This window comes from Colletotrichum navitas (genome assembly GCF_030913465.1).
Source record: "Colletotrichum navitas strain CBS 125086 chromosome Unknown LY79scaffold_9, whole genome shotgun sequence".
Lineage (NCBI taxonomy): Eukaryota > Fungi > Ascomycota > Sordariomycetes > Glomerellales > Glomerellaceae > Colletotrichum > Colletotrichum navitas.
The window spans coordinates 597,279-617,984 of record NW_026850555.1 but is presented as its reverse complement, the minus strand read 5'-3'; the positions used below and the strand labels follow the sequence as shown (position 1 = coordinate 617,984).

At 52.1% G+C, this 20,706-nt stretch overlaps 6 protein-coding genes across 6 annotated transcripts; 2 read left to right on the top strand and 4 right to left on the bottom strand.

Moving 5' to 3' along the window:
• Positions 1–287: 287 nt before the first annotated feature.
• Positions 288–1,634, top strand: LY79DRAFT_542487 (ribosomal protein L32). The gene is made up of 4 exons (XM_060557007.1): positions 288–430; positions 586–710; positions 838–959; positions 1,059–1,634. Exons 1-4 carry the CDS (start codon positions 391–393, stop codon positions 1,165–1,167), a joined length of 396 nt encoding a protein of 131 aa, XP_060418021.1. The 5' UTR covers positions 288–390; the 3' UTR covers positions 1,168–1,634.
• A 737-nt stretch (positions 1,635–2,371) lies between these two features.
• LY79DRAFT_576923 (uncharacterized protein) lies at positions 2,372–4,202 on the bottom strand (the record flags this gene model as incomplete). Its single annotated transcript, XM_060559841.1, has 5 exons — positions 2,372–2,584; positions 2,620–2,708; positions 2,781–3,006; positions 3,701–3,772; positions 4,101–4,202. 5 exons carry the CDS (start codon positions 4,200–4,202, stop codon positions 2,372–2,374), a joined length of 702 nt encoding a protein of 233 aa, XP_060418020.1.
• Positions 4,203–6,468: 2,266 nt separating this feature from the next.
• Positions 6,469–7,319, top strand: LY79DRAFT_508395 (uncharacterized protein; the record flags this gene model as incomplete). Its single annotated transcript, XM_060553934.1, has 3 exons — positions 6,469–6,708; positions 6,777–6,959; positions 7,038–7,319. 3 exons carry the CDS (start codon positions 6,469–6,471, stop codon positions 7,317–7,319), a joined length of 705 nt encoding a protein of 234 aa, XP_060418019.1.
• Positions 7,320–9,626: 2,307 nt separating this feature from the next.
• On the bottom strand, positions 9,627–12,039 carry LY79DRAFT_508415 (glycoside hydrolase family 78 protein; the record flags this gene model as incomplete). Its single annotated transcript, XM_060553939.1, has 2 exons — positions 9,627–10,842; positions 11,009–12,039. The coding sequence occupies 2 exons, from the start codon at positions 12,037–12,039 to the stop codon at positions 9,627–9,629; spliced, it is 2,247 nt and encodes a 748-aa protein (XP_060418018.1).
• Positions 12,040–12,960: 921 nt separating this feature from the next.
• Positions 12,961–15,330, bottom strand: LY79DRAFT_508380 (SH3 domain-containing protein; the record flags this gene model as incomplete). The annotated part of the gene is made up of 4 exons (XM_060553932.1): positions 12,961–13,023; positions 13,077–14,822; positions 14,871–14,944; positions 15,000–15,330. The coding sequence occupies 4 exons, from the start codon at positions 15,328–15,330 to the stop codon at positions 12,961–12,963; spliced, it is 2,214 nt and encodes a 737-aa protein (XP_060418017.1).
• A 294-nt stretch (positions 15,331–15,624) lies between these two features.
• Positions 15,625–16,017, bottom strand: LY79DRAFT_508227 (uncharacterized protein; the record flags this gene model as incomplete). Its single annotated transcript, XM_060553912.1, has 1 exon — positions 15,625–16,017. One exon carries the CDS (start codon positions 16,015–16,017, stop codon positions 15,625–15,627), a length of 393 nt encoding a protein of 130 aa, XP_060418016.1.
• Between the last annotated feature and the right edge of the window lie 4,689 nt (positions 16,018–20,706).

Below are 20,706 nucleotides of genomic sequence, written 5' to 3'. Positions count from 1 at the left end.
GGCTGGGGCCGGGAGCGCCTTGTGCAGTGAGGCACAGAGTGGGCCGGTGGTCCGACTCTTTTTTATCCCTCGGCCCGTCTTATTGGCTCCAAATCCAAAAGGCTCCAGCAGCACACACCTAACACCTAGACCGCTAGCGCCCCTGAATGGACAGCGGGGTCCTTGGCTTTTCGGCTGGCCCCACGTGACTGCCAAAGCCCTGTGGCTCCTTCCCACACAACTTCATCAGTGAAAATCTTCAAATTTTATCTTGTCTCGACACCGACGACGAACAACCGCCCACTAACCGACAGCCAGAACAGCCGTCAAGGTGAGATTCAACCGCCGCCGCCGTCACGATCGACTTATTGTCGTTCTCTGGATTGATTGCTGACTTAGATTTCTGTAAAGATGGTCGCCGCAAAGAAGCACGTTCCTATCGTGAAGAAGCGTATGTTTTTTTTCCCTCCCATCAATCAGCCTTCACACCTCGACCACCCCTCTACGACCCCGCGCTCCCGACAACCACAATGACGATACAAAACCACCGATGAACGATGCTTGGGTTTTATGATCAAGAGGATTGACGGGTGTGATTTTGTATAGGCACGAAGCTCTTCAACCGCCACCAGTCGGACCGCTTCATGCGCGTTGACCGATCATGGCGCAAACCCAAGGGTATTGACAACCGTGTCCGCCGTCGCTTCAGGGGCAACACCCAAATGCCCTCGGTACGTGGAACTCCTTCCTGCTGGTTCCAGACTATCATAAAGAGGAGGGATTTGTTAGTGGCAGACGACTATAGACAGAGGGATTCTCGAGGATGAACAACCGCTGACCCAAGTTTACGTACCACAGATCGGCTTTGGTTCCAACAAGAAGACCAAGTACATGATGCCCTCCGGCCACAAGGCTTTCCTCGTCAGCAACGTCAACGACGTCAACCTACTGCTGATGCACAACCGCACCTACGCTGCCGAGTGCGTACACCCCCTGCCCATTCCATATCGCGCTTGCTTCACAATATTAAGCCATGGGATGTCGATGATCCTGGCCAAATAACTAACAACCCGTTGTAGGATTGCCCACAACGTCTCCTCGAGAAAGCGTATCGACATCATCTCCCGCGCGAAGCAGCTTGGTGTCAAGGTCACGAACCCCAAGGCCAAGGTCACCACCGAGGTCTAAGCAAACAAAGCCAGGAATGGTGGCGTGGAATCAGCTATTCGGGGCGAAGGGGGTCAATGGTTTTGGCCGGTCACTTGCGTTGTGCTCTCTCATATACAGGGAACGGGAATGCATCGGAATACGGTTTCTGCTGCGGCGATGATTCAGGGCTGCGGCTTGGCATGGCTCGTACCGTTGTGCTAGGAAATACAAAAAACAAAACACAACCGCAGCCACAACCCAAAAATTCAACGACTTGATGTTCTTTTCAGGGCGTGTTCTCATTACTTACGTCTGATATTGACAAAGACACAAAAATGGCGTTGGATGGGGGGCAGGGAAAAACAGAATCCTTCATATGCTCGGCAATTCGAGAATATCACCAACCCCTTTGGCCCTGTTACTCGTCGTCACCCTCCCGTGCATAAGTGAAAGACATTGACAATGCCATGTACTAAACAACGCGCTTGCCCATAAGATCTCAGACCAGCATTGCTAGAAGAGCATCTTGAGATGATACGTCTGCATCAAGGAACTATCCAGCGTTAGTCCTTGCGGTTCCTGTCAACTTTGGTCAATACCATCTGGTCTGTACGACGGCATCACGTCCCTTCATATACCGAGTCCCCATCGTTACCTGCCATTCGAGCAACTTACCTACAACGTGAATGTGACATTAAGGGCGGACGTTTTACTGTTCTGGCTACCAATCGAGACATGTTACGACACTCATCCGCAACGCGAGAAATTCTGTAGAAACGCTATGAATATTGGTATCGTCTCTACCTTGGCCAGATTATATTCTGCTAGAAATGAGTCAACGACGACGCAGAAACATCATTGATCTCCTGGTTATCACAGTAGCCATCAACTTGGTATTTACGTGAAAATTGTGTATTATCTAGGTGAGTTGTTTCATCATGCACTCATTTCCTCCGTACCACATCTCAACCCTCTCTCTCGTGCGTAGCGATGCAGGGAACCCCCCATAAGGACAGGCACGGACAGATAGGAAACGCTCGCTTTTCCATCCCCGAATCGCAAATAAAAACGCCTTGGTATCCCGTGATCTCGCTTAACAAAAACGCAATGGAAATGTTGTTATTGGGGCTTGTGGAAGCGATCGGTGAGACAAGGAGGACGCCCTTCACGCCTGCGCCGACTGAGCGATGATTCCCCCGTCGTCGCACCCACCAGCTCGGCCCTGGTAGGAAAAGCGCCTCGCCTATCTGAAGCATTGGAAGCGGCCGATGCGGAAGCGCCAAGGACCACGACGAACGCCATGACGGTCTGCATGGACGCTGGTGCCGAAGTTGCGGCCGCCGATGGGCTTGGAATAGAAGAAGGGCATGGTTTCGTTTTGATGGTTTGTGGGGTTTGCTAGAGGCAACGTCAGCACAAGATTCGGATGTTGCGAAAGTTTCAAAGGCGCCGAAAGCTGGAATGTGGAGTAGGAGTGGGTGTTGAGCTTACATTAGGATATATGATCAATTGATACCTAGGTGACGAAGCTTGTTGTTTTGTGATGACTTGGATAACAACTTGGAAGGACTGGGCAGAGTCTAAGGTGGATGGGGTGTTGTGTGTTATATACCGTACGTGCTGGTGCAGTAGCGGTGACAGAAAGAGGTTACCACCGGGGGTTTGGTTCAACAAGGTAATAACAACGAGCCAGCAGACGTCCCTTCGCTTTGCTTTTCCCCAACCTTTCTTATGATCCAATGGCACAAGGTCCTTAAACTTGGCTGGTAGGTTCTCGCTTGCTCTCCATGGCAGTGGTGTTGTATGCCAAGAGCTCGTTGCGAGGAAAGGTGACGTAGGGCGTGGCTGAGCAGCGGGTGATGTGTCTGCATGTTGTGGCTGGGGCGCAGTCGTTTTTGGTAGTTATTGATGGAGGGCGCCGCGCGTGAGCAAGGGAGCATCGGTGGTTGGTTAGTGGAAGGACCCGATTCACATTTGGTCTCACTCGGGCTCAGATATTCGATCATCGCTACTTACCTACGAGGTACTATATTATGTTCTCCGACTGTATTACGGAGTAGAGTAGGTATTATTGTGTACCTAAGCGACCTTAAGAGGGACCGCCTTAGATACGTACCTCAGTCGACTGTGGCTGCGGGAGGATCCGCCGAATTGAGGTAACGGGAAATGACGTGCGGCGAGCTCGCTAAGGTGCAAAGGATCGGAGATTGGTCTGACCTCCCCTCCCTCTTTCCTTGACATCGTTTTTTCCTTGCAGCGTTATTCAGCTTCTCACAAGCATCACTATTGGGCGCCAAGTGTTGCAATTGGACATACGAGCACTGATCCGGACCACAGCTCTCCCCTCTGCTTAGGGCCATCAAATTGTTCGGCAAAACCGTACCCATACTTCGACGTGATGCTTCTGCCCTGTCCACCACTGCTCTTATCGCCGCATGCCGCGCTTGCGTCCTTAGTCCACCGCACCTGGCGAGGAAGGCACCATTTGTCCAAAGAAGGTTGAACAGCCGGTAACCAGGTATGGTTTCACATGCATATTAAACGGCAAACAAGAGTCGTCCGCTGTACTCACTACAGCCTGAATGCGGATATCCACAACCCACGAGGCGGATATGGTCTTGGGCTGCCTCTCCCATGGTATTACCTGAGTCATTTGCAGAGGTATCAGTTTAGTAACTCGGTTCAAAATCAGCCACAGTACGGCTGGTAGATGTCTCAGTACTAGTGCGTTGAGACCATGCGCTCCCCACCGAGCTGATTGCCATCCACAGCCCGAACTTGCCCTTCTGATTTCTCGACAGTAATTTATTTATCTCATGGAAGCATATACATCGAATCATATCGTTTCGTCTTATGGCTTGGGCTCTCCACAGACTTCTGGCATATTTAGAGGCGATTATCTTATGTCTATTTTGACTGCAGCAAGGAGCCGGCCGGTATTTGATGGACACTTCGAAAGCAGCAACTAATACCGCACCCTGCTTAGGTCTTCGTCTCAGGGATACCACGTATTGACTGCCGGTCACGAATGTGCCCACAGACAATGCCAATTGGTACGGACTACCCAAGTGCATTTCGAGTCGTATCAGGCAATCTTATCGGCAGATTGAGGTTGGTAGCTCTCTTCAATCATGTTGGAATTGAACTGAAGATCCAACATCGGATTTTCTGATTCCACTTGGTGAATTAACACGGAGCATACTTCAGCGAAATGTATGGTTGTTGAAGGACTTGGTGGCAAAGGGTGTATCGACCATACGGCCTGATGAATTGTCGAGTGACCCAGATAAAAAGCCAGGCTGGCTAGGTCATTGGACTGGTATACTCTCAAAACGCAAAGAGCAGTGGCGTGTCTGGTATGAAGTCTGGTTCTCTTATTTTATACTACAGAAGACATCGGGGACGCCATGACAATCCTGCCAGTATCACAGGTTGGATCATCAAGTAATGCTGTGCAAGAAAAATATTGCAGTATATTAATACTATCGTTGTGCGTTTTGGTATCATCACGAGTAAGTTGCTTTCCAAATCTTCCTACAACATCTGCCCGCTTCTTTCTGTAACGCCATCGACGTCTTCATCGTGGGCGAATCACTGGCTTGGTGCGGCTTTCTCATGGAGTCGCAAAGGCATTGAACTTCAAGTCTTATCATTACGGCTGCGCCTGATGGAAGCTTTACCGTTGCATACCAACTCAACCGTGTCGAAGGTCATCAAGATGTCATTCCATACAGGAGCAGTGATGTATACGGTCCGGACGTCATGGAACTAGGATGCTCACCCGCAATAAGATTTGCATGAGACTCGCACCACAACGGCTTCCCTCTTCGCTGCAAACAATATAGTAATCCATGGTTGCACTGGCCATATCAACCACCCTAAACATTCAAGTTCTACCGGACCGGGCCGAATGCCGTTCGCCACAGATCGGAAATCGGGGGCGGCTTGCCGCAATAAGCTTTTCATAACTATGGTTGCTAATCCGAAAACGTACACATTCGGATGTGAGACAAGGCTTTCATATGGATAGCATTAAGTATTAATGAAGGTCCATGCTAACTCCTAAGACATATTTTTGGATGGCAACGATCTTCCCCTGTATAGCAGTGTGATACCACCAGACATTCTCAAAGTCCGGGCATGGTGATGGTCTCGTAGCTGTGTATTGCATCATGTCACATACTTCATCAGTGAAGACACAAATTACCGAAGGGATCATCGCTAGATCACCCCAATCACGAAGCGGAAGACAAAAGTCAATCACGCCTAAGCTTAAGCCAGGGAAAGTGTGACATGACTCTCCGAGTTCCTGTATGCTACGAGGTGAAGACTACCTAAAATTTTGTACTAGGAAAAAGAGTAAACCAAGCTACGGCTTCTCTTGACCCAACAAGAGCCGTCTTACTACAAAGCCGGCAGCCATTGAGTAACGATCAAGCCTACTGTCTCAACATCGCAGTCCGCCATCTCGCTTGGTGTCCCTCCGGTCGTTACCGAACACATCAGAATTTTCTCATGACTTCTTTTAGATTAGTCCAATTTTATGCCCACAGTAGCGATCAGTAGTCTGGCTAGTATGGTATAGCACGCACAGCGCAGATGGGCTAACACATACAACGTTGTACATGGTGAATGTCCTTACGAGTTCTGGTAGCAGGTTACGGCGAAGGCTCATTGATTTCGGATTCTTGACCCACGTGGAACTGAAAGCATCTCGATGGTGATTCCGTAAGAAAAAGAGCTTTACTTTCTGGGCAAACTATTCTGTAAGTATCCCCTCCAAACTGTACATTAGTCATCTTGCCCGAAGAATAGCATGTCGATGTTTCCAGCAATGTCTTACTGTGTTGGGCCTTGGCAGTGTTGATTTCTAACTGTTTATAGTGTGATGCTTGATGCTTCCTTTCCTGTATGGAGACCAGCATGGTCCTAGTGTTAATTGCTTTCCACTCTAACTCCGCGTGGAAGATATTCGAACATCGCCTCGGCCACTTGGAGTATCTCGATTCCGTTCTTGATCAAGTAGAGGCTTGCATGAATGCAGACATGACCAAAACATTAATAACTTAAGTCTAACTTAACAGCTGAAGTTAACTTCAGTTGACTTTGCATGGCAAACAAGTCTTGTATCCGGATATGGCTTCTATACACGAAGGCACAGGAAGACACCTGTCCAGCTCGTCATCCAACCAGCCTTGCGCTGCATATAATGATCTTCGATACTTCTGATCATTATTTTGATTTCCTTCACTCCTCGCAATATAATACTACCATCAAACCTATATTGCCGTCATATTTTCTTTCTTAACATATCAACGTTCCGCTGAACAATCCGTCAAAATGCAAGCCAAGATCCTTCCCGCCATCCTCACCGTCCTTTCCCTGACCTCGGTTGATGCTGCGATCCTTCCGAGAGCCACCCTTTCTCCAGGCAACATCGTTGTCCCCGAAGTCGTCTACAACCCCCCTGACCTGTTCGATCCTGAATATACAGCTCTCAACATCTTCCGTAACGATCTTCTCAAGACAACAACACTCGTGTCCGACCTTACTCGTACCCCCGGCACGACCGTTAAGGATGTAAGACAGCAATTTCCAGTCTGGAAACACCTCGCTCAGTTCACAGCGTACTAAATAACAGTCGACAGAGGACTGATCAGGTCAATGCTGTCATCCGCCAAGTGACCAGCAACACCAACAGCATCCGCACTAGAGTCGGTTACATCATCGGTAACCTTCAGGGTATAGTCCCCTCCGGTGTCCCTGCTCCCACTGGCACAGGCGCCTCACCCGCCACTCCCACCGCCGAGGTGTTGCAAGTTGCCCAAGACGTAAGTGTATACTCATTTAGAACTCCACATGGCCAAATCATTGACGTGTAATCCGTGTAGGTCGTCCGTCAGGCTCAGGCCCTGGCAAGAACCGCCACCTCCCAGCTCCAGTCGCTTCAGACCCAGACAGATGCCGTGATCGATGTTACTGGCAAGGCGGCTTACTCACTTGCCTTCACCCAGGCAAAGCTTGCTCTTGAAATTACCCTCACCACCGTTGCAGCCACGGCCAAGACTCTCATTGACGCTGTGGCCAATAGTATCGACAATGTCAATAGCATTGCTGATCGCATCCGCAACTTGAAATCTAAGCTGGACTCCGTGCTTGCCATTGGAGTCACACCTGATGCCACCTTTTGAGATTCCGATATAACTGGTGGCTCCCTGGCTTCGGTAATGGCCGTCTAGGACACCCTAAGGTACTGCTAGCGGTTGAGCTTATGGTAATTAAGCTGCAACTAAGCAAACAGGTTCGCAATATTTTGCAATAATATGATGGTATTAGTTAATAGTACTGATATGTGTCATGTTGATTGATGACTGGTCAGGCAGTACATGAAGGGTGGTTAGGGTCTATTGATTCTCACAAGAATCGTTCTTTTATCACGATCAGGTGTACCGATTTAATATTAATCTAATTTTGATCAGAGTTCTGTGTACGACAACAATTGAGTTATGAATTCCGAACTGATATTGTATGCTAAGCGGTAAGCAAAGCATCATATCGTTTCAATACCCATTGTCGCTGAGAGGTTGTCAGACCTTATATCCATTCCATTGAAGATTTTACAGCTGTCCCGTTGAAAAGCTATCTCATTTCCAGATTGGAAGAGAGCAGGTAAGTACCACCGCCCATCCACATGCAGTTGTCGCCAAAACAGTCCGATACAGTTAACTTCACCTCAACAGACTTCCACATACAACCATACCCATTAGAAAACTCAGGATCCGGTCCGCTCTCCTATAGATAAGCTAATAAGGGCTAGATTAGTAGTTAAGTTTGCTGCACAGATGAAAAGGTGTTCTTTTGACGTTCAACACAACGCGCGTTCAATCAAACATTGAAAACTCAGAATTCTGGTCAGAGTCTAATGCAACCCTTCAGAGCCGCCGCTCTCAAGACCCATTTTTCATCACCGTTTTCTGGAAAAGCTGGTAACTGCTTCCCAAGAGGAAGGTCTAACCTTGGCCCCTTCGGTCTGAGGGGTAGAATCACCCACGATCCCTCAAACGTCGAGAAGGAGCCAGATGACTTCCTCTGTTGCTTCATTCCTTCTCCCTGACTATAGAGATGACCCTATTTAAGTGACATTTTCTCTCAAAATTGTCAAGGCATTAAAGCCCCCCCTCGGTGAAGATAATAGCTCGTTGACATCCACGCGATGAATGATACTAGATGCTGTGGTAACTCTGAGGGGATTTCTTGTTGAGTGTTGTTGTAGGGAGAAATTTCTTTGAATTTATATTTTTCCAAGTTTCTATAGGCTTGTTTTAATTGGTCAATATTGATATCAACATGTGGGACTGGGTCTCGAAATCCTAGGCCACTTTAGTTGATTGATGTGCAGTGGTGGCTATGAATGGCAAGATTTAATTGATTGTTTCGGACCATGGGTGAATCGAACCAAAACAGAGTAATTGACACTCTAACCAGCTTGACCAGAAGACCTTTTGGACTTTGGCAGACCTAGGAAGGGGTAGGGTTTTGTTATGGAAGGAATGTCGGTTGGTGCTGCTGCCGCTTAAGTCTTGATACGCCACTGTCTACAATACACCTTCCCGCAAGGGTGGTTCAAAGACACCCGGAAGGTGCTCCTGGCCGCACAGGTTCAGTGTCACAAGTGAGTCACTGTTCAAGAAAAGCAATTTTCAAACTGTCTGGCCCTCGCTACCTGTAAGACCGGTTTTCGTTGCTGGGGGCCCGGGCCAGGGAGCAAGAGGTGCCAAGCTGTTTTGCTGGATGGCCAGAAGAAGACGAGGTTGAAACGGTGCCTTTAGGACGGATAATATAGCTTCGCGCCAGAATGAATAATCAAGCCGATGCGATCAAGGCGCGGGTTCAGAGCCTAGGAAGTAAACAAAATTAATTCTCCTATATAGGTATGTGGTTCTGGTGTTCTCTCGGTCCCCGTGCCCGGTCATTATACCGAGAACGGTGACGAGGGGGATTGGGACTCTCCAACACTTTGGAAACCATCTTGCAATACTACTCAAATACTAACTTCTATGCTAGTCCTAACAGTCTCGCTTTCATATTTAGGTACACAAGGTAGGTACCTAGCAAAGGGGGCCTGTGGTCTCCTCTTGTGTTTGTCTGTTTACAATAACTTTCACTTTGGCTTACCACTTCATAAGCGAAAAGACCGTTGTGGTAGGTTCACGGTGCTATTGTTGCCGGGACGTCAGCCACGCGGTCGTTCAACCAAGGCGCTGCCCTCAAGGATTCAACTAGTTTCTCCTAACTGCATCTGAGCAGCTATAAGCCCAGTATACTTGTGCCTCACACCCTGGGGCTGTTGTGTATTTCCTATTGCTGGCCCTCATACGCGTTCACAGTCTAACGGCATCAGTTCATTCAACCCCTGGATCTCTTGCTCAACTGCTTCCTATTCAGCGGTGACTGTAATTACCCCAAAGATTTGTATGATAGTCATACAATGAGAAACATCAAGCAATCCATCCCGCTTGCCGAACAAAAGCCCATAGATTACCAGGTCTTCTCCTGACAGAAACCACAACCTTACAGTCTGCCCCCTTCCCTTCAACATCAACCAAGACCTTGCCCTCTTTATATCTCGCTCGGATGCCATCTCGCCCAGCATACACGACTTCTCCATCGAGCTCGACAACCTTCCCCCGAGCTCCCACCGGAACACTGACAACTCCCCTCGTGCCCTCTGCCGCTCTCACCTGGATCCTGACATCTCCGTCGCCGCCTTGCTCCCACTCAACCTGAATTCCTCCGCCTTCCGGCGTTGGCACAACTCCCCGCGCCCACCTTAGCCCCGCTGTTTCCGGCGCGACGCTCCACGTCCGGAACCCGGGCTCCGTCGGCTTCACACCCAGCACGCACCCGCTCATCAGCGGCACCAGCCCTGTGGCCCACCCGTGAGCCATGCTCGTGTACCCATCCTCGTACGGCTTTCCTTCCGGCCCTATTCCTTCCCAGAATGTCACGCCCGGGTCCTGGCGCGACATCCAACCGTACAACCTTTTCATCTCCTCGATGGCGCTATCCCCCGTCCCGACCATGAACCGCGCCGCGAGCTCAAAGTAGGACACAAACGCGTACACTTTCTGGCTGAACCCCTCATTCACAGCGTCCGAGTCGTAGAACGCGTTCCCGTACGGCCTGGCCGCGACGCGCGAGTAGTAGTCCAGCGCCCCCCTCGCCTTCTCCTTATCCACCACGTCCGCGAGAATCGCAATGCTGTTCCCATCCTGCGCGTGCGCGTCCATAAACCTCCCCTCCTTCGTTCCGTCCCAGAACGCGCCGGCCTTCTCGTCAAAGTTTCTTTCCCCCAGCGCCTTTGCAACCTCGTCCGCCCGGCGCCTCCACCGCTCCGCGTCCCCGTCATTCTCGGCCTCGACCGCCATCTCCGCCGCTCGGCGCAGTGCGAGCACGTATAGAGCGTTGTAATACGTTACCGGCCCCTGTCGCGGCACGAATGCATAGTCGCCGTACCCGGCCGTCCCGTTCAGCCCTTTAGTCACGAGCCCCGTCGCTGGGTCTGTGACAGAGGGATACCAGCGGTCCAACACAGCGACGAGGTTGGTGTAGTACATCGAGAGGTATTCCAAATCGCCCGTGTACCAAATGTAGTCGTGGCTGCAGACAACCCACCAGAGGGGGTAATCGAATAGGGGGAGCGTGTAGTTCATACTTACAAATGTCAGCATTTTAAAATCCTTACGGAAGAGCTTATAAGAAAGAAAGAAAGAAAGAAAGAAAGAAAGAAAGAAAGAAAGAAAGAAAGAAAGAAAGAAAGAAAGAAAGAAAGAAAGAAAGAAAGAAAGAAAGAAAGAAAGAAAGAAAGAAAGAAACTCACATGCTCGCCGGCGGAATCCAGCCGTCGCCCCTCTGGTGCACCGCCAGATCTGCCAGCACGTTCCCACTCGCCTCGCTCACCGTTCCCTTTCCATGCGAAACATAGCCCGTCAGCGCCGCCACCGCCAGATCTCCCACATACGGATCCCGATCCCTCTTTGGCGCGTCATGAATCACAATCTTACCCTCGAGCGTCTCGCTCCCCGCGCCCCGCGGCTCCGCATCCTCGGAGGCGCGGAACGTATCGATACAGAGGTCATTAGTATAGACCCCGTCGAACCACCACTGCGTCAGGTCCTCGTCGCTGCACTCGAACCACCCGTTAAAGGTGTCGGGAGTGCCGTGGAACGCTGAGAGGGCGAGGGAGAGGTTGGAGATCTCGACGCGGCCATGGGGGGTGGTGTACGGCGTGTCAGAAGGGAGGGCGTCGAGGTAGATGCGCAGGTAGCGGAAACCGTGCAGACCGTCTGCACAGACTTGTCCCTTCCCGTCGGCGGCACCGCGGTGCTGGCAGCCGTGATTTGCAGTCCAGACGTAGGGGTCTTTCCGAACTGCGATCTGATCGCTGCCCGGGGTGATTGTGTCGCCGTTGTAGGAGCGCGAAAAGTCGCTGACATTACTCAAAAACCGCAACGTCTCTGAAAAGGCGAGTCGTATACCAGGCCTTTCATCGTTCGTATCTCTGTCAATTTCGTCGTCCTTATCCTCGCTGGGCAAAGCAGAAGTCGATGATCCAGCGAAGGAAATCGATAAGATCCCAACGGTGTTCTGACCGAAATCGACCGTAACAGAAGGAATTTCGTCCCGTTCTCTTCGACGTGACAATATTGTGGGACCACCTTCTCCCGTGACGAGACCCGAAGGGTTTACCACAGTGCCGCGAGCGAGATCCGACACGACCCTAACGGGCTGGATCGTTCTAGACTCGCTGGCCCGGACATAGCGGTACCAGTTGACCTCATACTCGGACGAACGGGCTTCACAAAAGGAGGCACTCCAATTAGGAGGAATGGGGTCCCATTGGCCCGTCATAAGAGCAAAGATGCTCGTCCACGGGCCACCCATTGCCAGCCCAGTTGACGATAGGAAATGAGAACCGTCAGCTGCGAGTGTTCTTTACCGCCTGCTAAGAGCGAATTAGATTGGTTAGCTCGCGTTAGAATGACCGACATGAGGTTTTGTTGGGTCGAACGAGCGGCTTGCGTGAATGGGTGGTGGTGAGGGATGGAGCGGAAACTGAAGTCGGCGCGGGCGGGAAAGCGGGGTCCCGGCGTTTCCCCAGATCGTCCGATCGGCGAACGGCAGTTGGCGGGAAAGCCAAACCCACAACACCAGATGCCTGCAGATCGCATCTGGTGCCTACATATGGGGCAGAACCGTATGGTTCGTTGGCGTGGACTAGTCTGGGACAGCAGGCTTTTCTTCCTGACATGCTATGCCATGCATTTCACCTAGCATTGAGCACAATGTAGCATCGCTTGTGATGCTTCCTTACACCTCGACTCATCGCATCACAGCTGCAGTAACAGCATAAACAGCTGGTCCAGTGTCAAAAATAGACAATCCAGTGGTATTAGACAGCGCTGCGTCTCATACTCCAGCGGCTTGGAAGCCACTATGCAAAGTGTTCATGCCTATACCGCGACGCACAAACAAGCGTCGTAATACTAAACAAAGAAAGAAAAATAGCACCCAGCAGGGGGTTAGTCGCCGAGCCTCACCCGCGAAGCCTTGGTATGTCCACGCATCTGAAGAAAAGAACAACAAGAAAAAAAAAATGCAAAATCCGCGCAAAGTATCCATGGCGCTAAGGTTCATATCAGCGGCCACGTATCAATGTCGTCCATCAATCCCGTTTTCCTCTCAACCCCATGTACCAGGACGCCGACAAAAAGTCAAGAAGGTACTGTACACAGCCGCTCTCTGTAAAACATGATGCTCGTAAATGAGGCCTTATACAGTGCCTCGAAGTCTTTGCTTGCGTGCTAACCAGTCACCAAGCATGTTGTCAAGTTGCTATGGCATGTCAGAGCGTGAACATTTCTTCTGTACCCAAGATCTGTACTTACCGTTGTAATTTCCGCCAACTTGGCATTTTGTTCGCGGAACAGGGAACCTGCGACGGGGTGTTCCGGTCCAGCAGGCGGTACATCGCTCTTGTCGTAAACCACAACCAGCATGTCCCGGATGTCCGAGCTCGAATCGAAAAAGGCGCGAAGCTTTGTGTCGTTCCAGCTACTGCTGGAGGTGCTTCCGCCTGTTGAGGTCGAACTAGCCGTCATTGAATCTTGCGCGCGATGTCTGCTCGCTTCCTCAGCCTCGATGAGCTCCGGTGACGGCGATGTGGAGTGGCCTTCTTGGCTTGAAGTATCCACCATGAGTGCAGGTGGGTTGTTCGGTGTGATGGGGGAAACTTGCACAGGTGACTCAGAAAGACGGTCCTTTTCTCGTTCTGCAGCAGTGGGCTGAGGAGGTTGCTGCTGCGCGAGAACGACAGTCTGATCGCTTTGAGAGCTCGCACCGCTCCGCGTGCTCATGTAGCTGTCAGGGAATGCTCCAGGCAAGGGTCGAGCTGTTTTCTCTTCCCTTATAACCTGCTCGGTTAGCTGCTGCACCGGTGGCTCGGTGGAAGCGGGCTCCACCTCCTCGCCAGAGGAAGAGTCAAAGTCGTCCAGTTCCACTCGAGACTTGGCCTTGGTGACCTTCTGAGGCTTATCGCTACCGCCAGTCCGCGAGGGAATAATCTTGGACAGCGACGACTTTTCTTGCGGTCTCGAACGGGTCGTATCGGGCGACTTGATGCGTTGCTGTTGAGCTGCGACGTCTGCGTCTGACGAGTCGTCCTCAACGATACGCATAGAGGCAGGGGGTACATTCGAGACATTATTGGGCCGTCCTTCTGACGAAATGAACTCGGATAGTTCCCGGGTGGCAGATTTCTGCGGCGTGACGGCTCCTGGCTTCCTTGAAGGCGAAGGTTCCACCCGCGGTTGTTGCTTATGGAGCTTGCTGGTGGTGTTCCGCTGCGGACCATCTCCTCTCGGTGACAGCGGCTCCTTGAGTTCCTCCTCTTCGCGGTCTTGGGATTCCGTAACAATATCCATCGATCGCTTGCCAAAAGACTCGTCGTCGTCATCGGTAGATTTCTTCTTGTCCTTACGCGAGAAGAAACTCCGGATCGTGCTCGTCTTCTTCTCCTTCTCCTTCTTGTCCTTCTTCTTCTTGTCTTCCTTCTTGTCCGGTTGCAGTTCCTTGTCAATCTTGTCCAGGCTCGGCCTCTGCTTGACCTGGACACTCTCCGTAGTCGAAGGTCGCGAGCCGCTGTCGTCACGAAGCAGATTAGGCGTAAGCGTGATCTTCTTGGTCTCGACCGTTTCGTCCTTAAAGAAAGAGTCGGTGTTCCTGACGGTGCCGTTTCTCGATCGGCTGGGGCCTTCGGGATTCTCAAAGATGTCGCCGCTGTCACGTTTCGAATCATCTTCAAATGCCTCCTCCGCCTTTGCTGGTTCCACAACCTTGACCTCTTTCGTTGCCCGAGGTTTCAAAGGCTCTACCTTGGCCGTATCGTCATCCATGCTCTCCTCTGTCGATTGACGGGTTGTTGACTGCTGCTGCTGCTGCTGCTGCTGCTGAGCACCCTGTTGTTGAGAGAGGAGCTCGTCCGCATCCTCCTCATCCGAAGAGTAATCGTAGTCTGAGTAGTCGACAAAGGTCGGGGCGGCAAATGCGACTGTCTTCTTTTTCTTCCTCAGAGCGGTCTTGAATGTGCTCTTGGACTTCTCTCCAGCCTGATCTCCGAGCATCGTGGCAGAAAGCTGATCTAAGTCAGAAAGGTTCATCTCTTCCATGGAGGGAGCGACTACGTCAATATTCCTGTGCTTATTCAAGCGCGCCAACCTCTCGGTTGGGGTCTCAATGTGCTCGGCAGGAAGGTAGCCTAAAGTAAGCCACGTTAGAAACGGCCTCCATCGGAGACGAACCAGGGAGCGTACCGATACTGCTATCCTTCACAACACGCACTAGCCACCAATAGCTGTTGCTGTCGTCCAGCAAGACCATCGTGTCACCTTTGGTGGCATTTGCTTGGCCTTCGACGGTCGCGACGAAGGTATGTAACGCGTAGACGAACTCGAAATCGATATCCTCTGCTTCGTGTAAGCACTCGTAGCCCCATCCACAGACAAAATATCTAGAATCATCAGGAAGAGAAACGGCGTCATCATCATCATCATCTTCGTGGATCGAGGGTTCGTAGGGGGCCATAAGCGGAATGCCGTCATCATCGAGTCCACCAACTGCCTCGTCTCTCTCTGCTTGCTCCATCTCAGCACGCCGCTGCGCAAAATCTCCGGAACCCTGTGCCTCAGCGCTTCGGAGACGAAGCGAGCGAACGATGATCGGCCCATGCTGTGCCACACTCTCGAGACCAAACTTTGCTTCATGGCTCCTGTCGTTCCCACCATTCCAAGTCCAATCATCGTAATATCCGTAGAATGTGTCGCGGTCTCCTTCTTCGTTGTAGCATTCGGCGATATGCTCAGTGTCGATTTGATCGTTGGTGTAGTACGCGCCGCCGCATTGCTCGTCGCATCGTTCGTCGTCGTTCGTATGTCGACCCTATCCGGTATACTCACCACGAAGATGATGATGACTTGCTGAATCGGCAGCCGCATTGCTATGCAGCCAAAAAGGGAACGCATGGGGGTATTCAAGGGATTCGATGTAAGGAGAAGAGGACCTTGCCTCGCTGAATGTAGGGGAAGTGGGGGAGCCGCGGTCTCTCATGACTGGTAGAGAATCGACTCGCCGCGGCCATTGTTGCGGAGGTATAATCGAAGTGTACCCACCATCTTCAATCGAAGGCGAACTCGAGATCTTGTCCATCATGTCGTCGTCATCCAAATCATCGTCCGAGTCGTCCATATTTCCGTCATCCGAGTTCGTCACACCTCCATTCTGCGCGACAGCCAGCGCATCCTGGTGTTGCTGTTTTTTGCTTGCGTCGTCCATCGCTGCGGCGGTTGGTTTCCTGGAGACGTCTCCTGCAAGATCGTCCGAGTCTGAACCGTTGTTGTCGGGGCCGAGATCCGTCCAAGACTGCCTCGGGTTGTGCGACTGCTCTTCGGCAGATTCTTGAGCGACCTCTCGAAGAGTCTCGGCCTGGTGTGGGCCAAGGGAGCCGACAGTTCTTGGAGGATGGTCTTTCGCTGACGGGGCGTCGGGATCTTGGAGGTCGATGGTGTCTGGTAATGCGACCAAAAAAACGGCAATAGGTCAGCGTGACATGCCAAACCAAGGCGGATAGTTGTGGTAATTTGGGGGGGAAGTTTCTCCTGGCCAAGGGGGAGGGGAGGAAGAATTCCGTAAGATTGATCGGCCGTAATTCCAGTCGTTTGAGCAAGACAGGTTCAGACCAAAGCTCAGACACGGAAAAGCCAGGACCAATGGGAAAAGGGGGAAGGTTATGTTTGGGGTGAGGAATAGCGTGATGCGCCAGGAGGAATGGATGCCGGCGCGGGTGTTTTGGGTCGCCTAAACCTACCGGCGCGGATAATGTGAGGCCTCGTCATGCTGGATTAAGGTCGTGGGCCAGCATAAGCCAGCCAAGGCGTCAAGGGAACAGTGAATTATGAGACGTGTTTCCTCGAGTTGTAAGGGTCGTCTTGTGTAGTATTGGTGCTGATGCCGAAACTGTTCGTTCGTGTGCAGTGCCAGCGGGTGCAGTGCAGAGCGTCCGGTCGTCGACAGATCAGCGTGGATTGTTTTTTTTTTCCGTTGCGCTTGGTCGGCAGCCCCTTGGGTGCCCTTCAGATGGTAGGATGAGACCCTAGTCGATAAACGGCGTATGGATGGAGTGTCATGGAACGAGGGTAGGAGAAGCTGGCGCGTTAGGCAAGTGTCAAGGAGATTAGTACTGCGGTACGAGCCAGGCGTGGCCCGGTACGGAGAAAAGGGCACCGGTTGTTGGCGTTGGACGGGGGGTGAAATTGCGACTCCGCTGTTTCGTCGGCTGAACAGGGACAACGAGTCGGGCTTCCCGCGGCGGCGTCACGACCCGGACGGGGGGGATTTTCGACTGGGCCAGGTTTCGCGGGAGTAGAGATGAGTTGTTCGGTTGGATCAAGAAGTAAGGGCGGCCTCTCCAAGCTTCTAATGTTTGCTGGCAGCGTTGAGAAGGAGTTGATGCACAAGCCAGGGGTGGCGGGTTCGTTCGTGGTCGTGTGTCGGGCGGGGGGGGCAAGGCGTTGTCGGGATAGGTAGCTTAGGAACGCGATGCTTGCTTGGTGTCGATGAAGGAGAGGGAGGGGAGGGGGGTTTAGATTGGTTTGGATGGGATGGCGGGCTGGCGGGCTGGGCTGGCAAGGAGCCGGACTATGAATCGAATAGGGAACGGTACAGTTGGTGAGGTCGGCGCGCAAATAAGGCAAGAAAGGCAAGACGAAGGGTCTGGTTGTAAGGATGAGGAGAAGAGAATAAACAATGAAAAAAAAGTGAGCGACAAGGGCGGATTGGGGACTGTTGAGTGGTGAATTGATGATGTCGGACCCGTCACAATCCTTCTCTACGGACTACCTACCTAACCCAAGGGTGGTCGAAAATTGCCCAGGATCTGGATCAGGAACGGCAACAATAGAGAAACTGGATTGAGCAGCAGTGGGAAAGAGAACAGCGTGGAGGTTGTGGAACGAGCCTCTCTGCCCAAAGCGCGCGCGTGTGTGTGTGTGTGTGTATGTATGTGTGTGTGTATGTATGTGTGTGTGTGTGTGTGTGTGTGTGTGTATGTGTGTATGTGTGTGTGTGTGTGTGTGTGTGTGTGTGTGTGTGTGTGTGTGTGTGTGTGTGTGTATGTGTGTATGTGTGTATGTGTGCGTGCGCGAACACATTAGGACGAAGCAGCAGGATGATGGGGGAAGGCGACGAGGAAGAGAGGGAGCGAGAGACACAGACAGACAGACAGAAAGAGAGAGAACGCTCGCAGGTTGGTTGGACGGAACCCCTTTGCTGTGCTGCCGACGCTAGAACAGCCCAAGATTCATTCGATCTGGGGCGGAAGATGCTGCAGGTTGGGCTTCTGCTGGTACATGTTCCAAAGTAGGTACATGCCACCTACCCTGGTAGATATGTATTTGTATCAGTATGTACCGGAGTAGGTATCGTAGATATGTAACCCTGCATATACCTATAAGAATACGTATTGTGCATCGTACTGCTGCTGCTGCTTCGCTGTCTGAGGTGCAGCTGCTGTGTGATGCAAAGTCAGGCACACGCGCAGCACAAGAGCAGATCCCCTCCTTGGTCTTGCTGGTGGCGTCACGACTCCCAGGGGCCTCCCAACTGAGGAGTCGTTCGTTATCGGCCCAACAGTATCCGTACACATCGGCTACGTAGTTTCATCGACTGGCAGGAAACCAACACACCGGGCCACCTGTGGAACATTGGTATATCGAGTCTGGGTAAACAGGGTAATGAGCAAGTAGTCCGTGGACCTGATTTCCCAAGGCTTCGAATGTGTATGTAGTGGATACCCTGTAACGTCTTCAGGCAAGGGTTTAACGGACTTGAAACAACTGGGAATCGACAAGGGGGACTCCGGTCATTTTCCAAGATTCCGCACTCCCTCCCAGACGCGGTACAAGTATTATCCCTCCCCTTTTTTTCTCTTGTTTTTCCCTTTCCTAACCACTTTTTGCTCAACTTGCGTTGGTGGCCCGTTCGCCAATATCATATGAGAGCCCCTTCGCTCATTACCGGACGCTAGGTACCTTGGCTATATTTCTTATGGCGAAAGACTACGGTACCTACCTCCTGTTGCTAAAAGAGCTCCAGCCCCGGTCCGCAATTAAGCTCTCGAGGGCCCGGCTTTTGTCCACTGGGAAAAACAGCCGGTTCGCATTGGCTGCCCAGAACAGTCTACTAGGTACTCATCCCGTCCACCTTGCTTACGTAAACATCTACGAATCAAATACCTACCTAGGTGAGTACGTTACCATATCCGGCAATGCCGACCTATCGACGTCCATCACAACTTCACTTCCATTCACCATATCTACATCTAGGTAGCCCACCGAACAAAGTGTCGCCCGCATTCAGGTATTTAAGCACACAGATGCATCAACTGGTCCGTTTCACTCCGCGCAATCACAGTAGTCTGCTTACAGTCACGGGTGTCGCCTCGCGAACCGAGCGGCGTTCGCGGCGTCCATCGCCAACTTTGTCCACTCACTCTGTCCGTCTTCGGCCACCGATAATGGGAGCATATCAGGCATCCCAACGCCACCCATTAGGCCGCCAGTCTTTTTGCATCCAGAGTCTTTCCATCTCCCAACCTTCGCTTCATGCGGCCAGCCACCCACCCACCCTGTGACCGACCGCTCCCCCTCCGTCCCTCCCCAACGCGTCAGAGCGGTCGGCGCCGTCGACCTTCGCCCTGTGGCATGGACCGGCGCTTTTCCCCGTGGCTTGTTCAGCTCCTTCTTTAGCTTCGTTCGCCGCCGACACCGCCCCTACAGAACCACTGGGGAAATTACTTCTAGGTAATCATCGTAGCATGCCAGCTGCTCTCTCGAGGTCGCCCATTCCTCAGGTGACATGCCTTCCGAACAATGCACCCACCGCCTGCAAACGAGCCCGCCAAGCCAAGTTCCCCGTTGGTGTTTTCACGGCCATCGTCACGCCGGTCCTGATCTAACGAGCTGATTCCCATCGATTGCGGTATATACTAACAGTGAGGGACACACGTCCTTGTCGGCAACCCGTGCGGCGGTGCATCCCCGGAAGCTTGCTGAGCACAGCCAGAGCCCAATGACGGCTCACGGCCACGACCGCACCCGCACGCCAAACTCAATTGCATTGCATTGCACACGAAGATAGGGGCTAGGGCAAATGGAGAATAGAGGCGAGGATAGAGGCCTCGTTTAAAGACCGGCCCCTCGGGACCGAGACTTCAGGGCTGCTGGCGCGACGCAGGTTGCTTGCTTCTGTCCCCCGCCTGTGCCCATGCTCACCCTCACCGGACGGCCCAGCTGATGTTCCAGCCTCCGGCCAGTATTGCGAGCTGCCGGCAAGTCTGATACTCGGTCAAATGTTGATTTAATGATGAGCACTTCCAGCCTCTCGGTGTACGCTACCACCTCCTATGATGATTCATGGAGTATGCACACCATGGGACACCGCTCAGGCCTTGCATCATCTGCCGCGCTGGAAACGCGCAATAGAACATCCCACGTTGAGGACAGATTTGTCGGATCCAGTTCTCCCTAGAAGCGGGAATGCCTAACTAATTGCGAGTGTCGATCAACCTTTGCATGCTGGTGTCTCACCGAGCCGTGTTTTATCCCCGACTGATATGCTATCCTCAGGGGCAGAGATGGCAGGCTGTCTCTCCCTGCGCCATGTCTCGGCACCGAGAAACATGGCCGGCCACGCTGGCCGTCAACAGGGGCAGGGGGGAAGCACGCCGAGGGGCCAAGGTGGTGAGGGTGAGTGCTGGAAATCGAAATCCGCCGCCATACGTTTGCTATCTCGCAGTGACTTGTCTGAGTATCAAGAGTGCCAAGCCGCAACTAACGGTGGATTCTTCATCCGAACTCTTGAATGCGCTCTACCTCCGAACCTGTCATGCCGCCCACCCGTCCCGAGGGTTGCATCATCGCTGTGAGGTGTTATCGCAGATCGTCTGAGCATATCTGAAACTTTCTT

Excerpts from the sequence above, each read along its gene's own strand:
- LY79DRAFT_542487 (XM_060557007.1), top strand. The coding sequence starts at position 391 with ATGGTCGCCGCAAAGAAGCACGTTCCTATCGTGAAGAAGC. Across the intron at positions 711-837 it reads GCAACACCCAAATGCCCTCG|ATCGGCTTTGGTTCCAACAA; the intron begins GTACGTGGAACT and ends TACGTACCACAG. Across the intron at positions 960-1,058 it reads AACCGCACCTACGCTGCCGA|GATTGCCCACAACGTCTCCT; the intron begins GTGCGTACACCC and ends AACCCGTTGTAG.